The 7958-nt window shown below is 34.0% G+C and overlaps 1 protein-coding gene across 2 annotated transcripts in view; it reads left to right on the top strand.

The window, feature by feature from the left end:
• Nucleotides 1–6107: 6107 nt before the first annotated feature.
• The window catches only part of LOC113227877 (insulin-like growth factor 2 mRNA-binding protein 1), a 57486-nt gene continuing 55635 nt past the window's right edge, over nt 6108–7958 (top strand). The window contains exons 1-3 of one of the 2 annotated variants that reach the window (XM_026460966.1): nt 6108–6314; nt 6418–6475; nt 7727–7807. In XM_026460966.1, the coding sequence (XP_026316751.1) occupies nt 6110–6314; nt 6418–6475; nt 7727–7807 (344 nt within the window). In that variant the 5' untranslated portion in view covers nt 6108–6109. The remainder of the gene's footprint in view (nt 6315–6417; nt 6476–7726; nt 7808–7958) is intronic. The other variant, XM_026460957.1, reaches the window with a different exon arrangement.

The raw sequence follows: 7958 nt of genomic DNA, 5'->3' as shown, positions 1-7958 counted from the left end.
CAACTGTCGAAAGACTGGCTAGCTAACTACCTTAGTACAAAATTGTATTTATGTTTACAAATTATTATTTATGTATGATATTTAGATTAGGACTTAAGTAGACATTTTATGACTTACAAATAAATGGACGACGGGTCTAATACAAAAACCACGAAAAAAATGTCCCAAGTCAACCTATTCGAAATTTAAATTGTAATGTCATCGCAGTATCGCGCTGTCAGTCGAACAAATGAAGACTAAAGCGGAGTTTGGCGCTCTGTATAGGATTTAGCGCCTTACAAGTGCGGACCCGACGTCCATATAATTGTAAGTCAATGCGTTCAAAAGTATATAGGAATCTAAATTATATGCAAAAACAATAACACACCCGTGGAATAACTTTTCGGGGAAAATAAAATAAAATAACTTTAGGACTGTCAGAAAGTAGTTCCTAGTTTTCCTACACCATTGTGGATTGTACTACAGGAGCGCTACAAAAAAATTTAAAGCCGAGATTTTTTCTGCATTTATAGCCGTAGTGCGTCATTAATTTGTCCCTATGTGGACCGAATTAACTTCTGTGATTTTGCTCGAAACGCAATGAATATTTAATATCTATATATTTTTTAAAGTATAATAACATATTATTGCGAATTTCTATTTTTTCTAACAAGTCACAAATGTTCCTACTAAAACACGCAAGTCTAGAAATTGCAAATGAAATTAAATTTCAACCATACGAGTAGTAGTGCCACCCCAACGCGATCTGTGGGGTCTCGGTTTAATAACAATAAAGACACTATTCTTCTGACTTTTTTATAATACCAAGTGAGAGACTTCATAACAGTTGCAGTGCCACTCAGAGCTTTAAACCGCAATGATCTGAGGGACACTGCCACTACGCTCGTACCCTGAGACATAAGTTGATAAGTCCCATGTACCTGTAATTTCACCACTATCTCTACCTTTCAAAACCGGAACGCAGTAATGCTCACATAACTGCTTGGCGGCAGAAATAGGTAAGGTTGACAGTACTTCCCTATAGCTGTAGTAAACTCAGAATTCATGTTCAGCTGAAACGCCGATCAAGCTATATTTTTTATATGAAATTTTTTGATGGTGTTACTTATTAAATATTTTCTAGGCAAAGAGGTGTATTGTTAGTTTGAATAGGACACGTAACAGACTTCTCTAGTAAACCTGGCTAGTTCAAAATGCTTGTTTATATAATAGATATATTATAATTATATGAATATAGGTAACTGTTATTATAAAATACGTGTCGCATACTAGCTTCAACAGTGTCAAAAGTAAAAATCAGATTTTTTTGTTATGGGCCAATGCAGATGTTTTCCTGCTTTTTAGTAAAAAAGATTTGATTATGGCAACAGAGTCACTTTTTACGACTGCTCGGGAAGGTTTGCTTATTTATTTTTTTTTTTCACTTTTCTTTTGCCACATTCTCCATTCTTGAGTTGTGTAAGTGTCGAAGCCGATATGCGATTTGTATTTCATGTACTGTTAAAAATTAAACATTTTATTTTTGCGTTACTTAAAAATGTTAATAAATAAATGTTCCTTTGTTATATTTTTGTAGTTGATTGTCATACAAATAAATGTATTTTTTTACATCTTGAGAGTAAAAGTAAATATTATTGGACCTGTGGGTACATAAAGTTCTTTTATTTCACTTTTTTGTTGCCTGTGTGAAATGAAAAAGTTACGATTTAATTAATGTCCAGTACAACTACGGGTCTCTCACAAGACAAGCTGTGCTAGGCGGACACAGATGTACTTTACCGAGTGCGCAAAGACTTTTTTTACCCTTGTAATAAAATCAGACTGTATATGATGATGATGATGATGGTGAAAGAGAAAAACCTTGAGAAGATTATTAAGTAAGTACTCATTCGCCTTTAGTTTTTTCAAAAGGAATTCATTCACGAAAAAACATTTCCGAGCTGGTTCGACCTCCTGTTGGTTTAGGTGAGGTTAGTATATGAAAACGTCAAAAGTGCCAGAACTCAATTAGTTTGCGTTTCCGAGGTAGGTCGAAAATATTATGGATACCGTTTAATGAACCTTTTCGAGAAAAACTAATATTTGTAAAATTTAATGAGTGCTTGGCTCCAATAAAGTTGAGTTTATAGTGATTAATTGTTATAATTGGATTTATTGTAACACTATGTAATTACAGTTTTATGAATTAAAAGGTATGTTAAGTTTGATTTGTGTAGCGTGCACATCTAATGTATCAGGGTTTTGTTGCTACTGTAATACAATATTTTGTTCGAAAAAATAGGAATTTTCTTAGTCAAGTATCGTCTGGAATTTAAGTTCCAATTCTTCTATTTAGCTACTTATCCTCACAAGATGAACTATTGTGACACATGGCCGTGCATAAAATATCTGCACTTCCTATTATTACGTTACTTTCTGCACTTACATTTCACAAATTTTATACATTATTTAATGCACGTTCGTCATTGTATAGAATACCTAGTCCAAGTGTATAATGGAGTTTATTTTATACATTACCTAACTGTTTTAGGATTAGGTACATATATTACCGATAAGAGACATCATACACCTTAACGTTTTTGATATAGGGGCTGCACTCGAATTTCCTTCTACCCACACCATACAACGCCTACGTTTCTATTATACAGGGTGGGCCATTTAAAGTAGTCCAAAATTTTTTTTATACATAGAGGACATTGTAACAACCCATTTAAAACATTAGTTTTAAACATTAGTTCCGCGAAAATCGACAGAAGTTATGATTTTTTATGTACTTTATTGAAATTTTTTACTCTAACCACTAAAACTAAAACCACTCTAGTTTGCGAACTATTCCACTAAATTAATTGAAAGAAGAATGGCTAAAGCTGCCCCAAAAACGGCGAAGAGCCGTTCATGGGCTTTGCTAGTATAATTCTGCGTTTTAGTTTATGCCTAGTTATCGTAAGTCGGGAATAAAAAAATTGTAAAACATTGTATTTTAGAATATGCAAGAACACAACGCAGTTGATTCAATTCGACCATAGATTAGGGAACGTTCTTGTACGTACGTTTCATTTTAAGCATCATTGAATGTGTACCTACCTGAAGTATTGGTTATTTTATAGTATACACATAAAACATTAAAGCTATGAAATAATCTATTAAACAGTAATGACATAAAGCAAAAAATAAAACACAATGTGATAAAAATATTTACACAATATTTAAGTGAGTATCACTAGGAAAGTTGCAAAGGAAAGCTTTGACAAAAGACCTCTTCCCAATGTCAATGTTACATTGATATTGAGAATAGTGTGTCCATTTATGGCAGATTTCTGCAATTTAGGCAGATTTAATATTTATTCATTTTCGTTGCTGCAGAACATGACAAGTTATATTAAATGTTCTGACACGTTTAATATAACTTGTCATGTTCTGCAGTTAGCAGACTTGGGAATATTCGGGATGTTCTTTATTATTTTTGGGAACAAACTGAAAACTTGTTGTTTTCTGCTACCACGAACATACATCTGAAGTGAAATAGAGGATAATGTTATAAACATAACCTATGTCAACTTTATAACCCCCAGCTACTACAGGTTGTACTCAATTAGCTTTTTTGATGCTTTGGTAATGAATCACATGTATTAATAGATCACCTTAATGCACATCGTCAAAAACACTGAGTCACAAAATACATGGGATGTCGAATTCCTTCTTTGGTTTGGAAGTAGTATGACTATGTAGCTAGCATGCATTGAGCCATTTTTGTGTTTGTTTTTAGTTTGCGCCTTTGTTTTAGGCGATTTTTTATTTGTTTATAAACAAAATAAGTCACGAATTTTTCGAAACTAACATTTTATTCGTGAAGAAATAAAAAATCTCCTAAATGTCTAAAATAACTACAATTTCTAAGACCAAACACAAAAATGGCTCATTACATGCTAGCTATATGGTCACACTACTTCCATACCAAATTTCAATTAATTTAGCGGAATAGTTTTCAAACCTAATGGGTTTTAATGACTAGAGTAGAACATTTAAAAAAGTACATAAAAAATCTCTAAACTTTTGATTTTCATTGAACTAATGTTTATTTTAAATGCGTTGTTACAATGTCGTCTAAAAAAGAATTTTGAACCACTGTAAATGGGCCACCCTGTATATGGCAATGGAAGGTATTAAGTAGGGAACTAGTAACTAAATTAAATAAATAGTTCATAGACAACAACACATCTAATGAAGGGACGTTCATGAACAGATTACAAATAGATTTCGCTAAACAATGAAGATTTTGCCACGCATCACTTATTGTATTACCTTACTTACCATTTTTTTACTAATTCATTGACTTCAGATCATAAAAAGCGTACCAACCCATAGCCTAGGCTCTATGAGATTTATATCTGACGTAAGTATTACTCGTATTAGTATACTGCGCCAACAAAACCACCCCTATATTTTCGAATTTCGCGAAATACGAAAACCAAATTTTTTTCACTTTCATAGAACGAAGACTATATTCATTCTACATCTACTATCGGGGTATTTTTTCGAAGTACCTAATTACCACAGTTACGATCAGTAATCAAAAACGCTCTAATACATCGATATAGTTGTCGGTAAAGCTTCTTAGCTCGCTTAGAAATTGCACTGAAATAAGAAAATATTGTTACATCTAATGTAGCCATAACTTGTTTGGATTTACGACAATCACACGGGCACTTTTGTAAGCACTCCAGACCTGGAAACCAGTTTCAGTCGTCTCGAATCAGATTCACAAAATTGTTCAAAAACAATGTCTTCACCATTTTGATAAATGTAATAAATAATCTCACTAACTTCTACTGCCATGCCAGTGCACGTTGTTGATGCCTCTACCACGTCACTTGGAGTAACCAACTGCGTAGGGAAACCTTAGGGTTTTGTAAGACGGTTAATCTACGTGATTCAGCCACCCTGTCGCCGAGATTCTTCGACCAGTCTTTTATGGACACGTTTTTTACCCAATTTTATTTCACCGTCCTACTGTCGCTACTCCATGCATTATTTAATCTATTTCTTTTTTCTTCTTCACTTACTATAACAGTATACTTCCCAACCCATCCCTGTAACACTGATGTTCTCTCACTCTATCCGCTATCTATAATAATTAAACCACTGATGCAACAATGTCAAAAGTTTTACAGAACTATTGGAAACGGTATTACAAACGGCAACACACTATCAAAAGTGTTTAAATAATGGTTTAAACGGCAATCCTCTCCAAAAAGGACATAAAAATAGTGATGTCAACTTTTCCATCCTCTAAAACTGTACACTCCAGTAATGATATTAGAAACAACTATTTTATTATTGAGTTCTTATGTTTTCGCGATTGTTACACATAGGAAATGAAACTATTTTTCCGGATTTATAACTATTTTATTCTCTGAATTAGTTCACTGACCTAATAGAAATGATGACATAAATGGCATTGACGATAATTCTTGTTTCAAATAAATTCACGCCACTGAGTAGGTACATACGTAAACCTTACATAACCAAATGATTCACGCACACGATGGAAGTTATTAATCCTATATTTATTTATTCAAACACTACATACTATTTTATAGTCGTCTATTTATTTCGACTTTTTAGTTTATAAACAAAACCAGTAAACCGTTGGAAATGCAAAGGTGTAACAAAAAGTACTATATAAAATTACTATTTATTTAAAGTCCGTTAACCAAGCAAAATATATACGAGTATTTGCAAAATATGCTTCAATTAATTGAGTATATCCTGCCTTTTAAAGTGAGTGTCAATGAGGATGAAAACGCCGCCTCGGGCAAATGACCGGGTTGACCCCTGTTGAGATCTCTGAACTGTCACAGACAATTGCTTCTTATAGTGTATCATCTATGACTTTATCGCAATAATAAATACAATCTCTTTGTTTAATAATTACCCAAAAGCAACCATGGCCATCGAGAGATAAAACCAAGGTGATCGATTTCTAAATTTAGGTTAATGTCAAATTCAACAGACAAAAGAAATTCGGCAGACTTGCTGTACTTGCAGGTCGTTAACGACTGAAGAAAAGTGGGATTTCATAGTGATTTCTCAAAGAATCGCCGTAAAAATGAGTGAGCAGCTGAAGACCGTGTCTGCGATGAATAAACTATACATTGGAAATTTACCTATCGAAGCTGACGAAACTGCAGTAAGACAGCTTTTTGCGGAACACAATCTTACCGTAGCCGATATCTCCGTAAAGAGGGGTGGATATGCCTTTGTGGACTTCCCGGACCAATCGGCAGCTGATCGAGCTATAGATAAACTTCACGGTATTCTATAACTTTTTCTTCAATAAGTACTCTTCGTTACTATTGTGTTTAAGACCTTACCCGTTTAAACTATTATTTCATTTTGAAATCTACTTACTTACAGGTTACTCTTACTGTGGACTTCCACTGATTGTTGAGCCATCAGTTGCAAATAGAAAAATGTAAGCATGAATATTTTTTTGATAGCAAGAAAATCATTGAATTTTTAAAGCTTCCGTTGTTCACTAATCTGAAGCCTAAGCCTAATAAACTCGTGTTTGCGTAAACTTGATATCCAATTATAAAAAGTTTCCATCATCTCAGTTGAATTAACACCCAAAGACTTTTAATACTTTAAAAATGTGCTTCAGCACAAAGACGCATTTAACGTTTAGCATCTATAGGCAAATGCATTGTGTGCCTACATTACCTTTTCGTCCATGTTGCTATATTACTTAGAACTTATTCCATACATTTATACTAATTATACACCTCAACATAAACTCAACTACGTATCTGGTAACGTGCTTCCTTACGAAATAACTTTAAAGAATCTCATTATTCTCTACCGTAACGTAAACGCGAGATAGATGCGTAATAGTTTATATAATTATGTAGATAAGTAGTAACTGAGTGGCTCACCATTACGATTTAAGAAACAACCACTTCCCCTTCTTTTAGTAACACGCAATGAATTTTGATCGCGAAATCCGCATAGTTTACAAAACTGCACAGTTGACAATTATATGACGGCTTCATGAAACTACTTGCGAAGTCACGTGTGTCAGTCGAGTGACTCAAAGAAACTTCTGAAAATATCTCGAACATTTGTCTTTTACCATTTCCAAGTAAATTTCCAGAGGACTAGCATGTTTACCTACACGATGTTGCATTAACGATCCATTGTCAACTTTGAAACAATGGTTTCGAATATAAGCCGAATAGTTTTCTAGAATTTTTCGAAGTGTATATTATAATCTAGGATACTTCGGGAAACGCGATGACGCGTAAATGGCATCACACAATGTTTTTCCGAATTTTTTGATCTTGAAGTTTATTTTACGACTGATTGTCCAGAACATTTGGAAGTATACCAAAATGGCGATTCCCCAGGGAAGCCTTGTATCCAAATAGAAACATCAACACAAATCGTACCGAAACCTGACAAATTTATCAAAATACGTACTTAGACAACATCTCCCGAAAGTCTGAAGTTTGTTTTTGCAATAGATATGATGCGATACCTACTCCTCTCACTCGTACTCTTTTACTGTATTAAGTCATTTGATGCTAAATGTATACAAAATGGACGTAACGAGAAGAATTTCTCATTGAAATTTGAATTTTATTGAAGCATAGTTTGAAATTATTCTATTAATTAATTAAGATTTTAGCTCCTGCTCCTACCCACCTGATTATTTTAACGCTTGCAGCGTAAATGTCCCGAACTTGCAGAGCGCGAGCACTACCCAGCTGAAAGACTCTAGCAACGACTCACCTCCAGGAGGATGGAGGTTAGTTCATAAATTCACTTTGTAGGTTTATGGTAGAAGGCATATTAGACAACCATTTAACAAATAACGACGTACGTACGTTATGTTTATTTCAGCGGCGTCTTCATAATTCTTAGAGTAGGTAGTTCAGATCTTTTACAAGAGCACCTAC

Source organism: Hyposmocoma kahamanoa, unplaced genomic scaffold (assembly GCF_003589595.1).
Source record: "Hyposmocoma kahamanoa isolate Upper Pololo Valley unplaced genomic scaffold, ASM358959v1 100021, whole genome shotgun sequence".
NCBI lineage: Eukaryota > Metazoa > Arthropoda > Insecta > Lepidoptera > Cosmopterigidae > Hyposmocoma > Hyposmocoma kahamanoa.
Note: the sequence above shows the minus strand (reverse complement) of the source record. Positions and strands in the feature narration are given on the sequence as shown.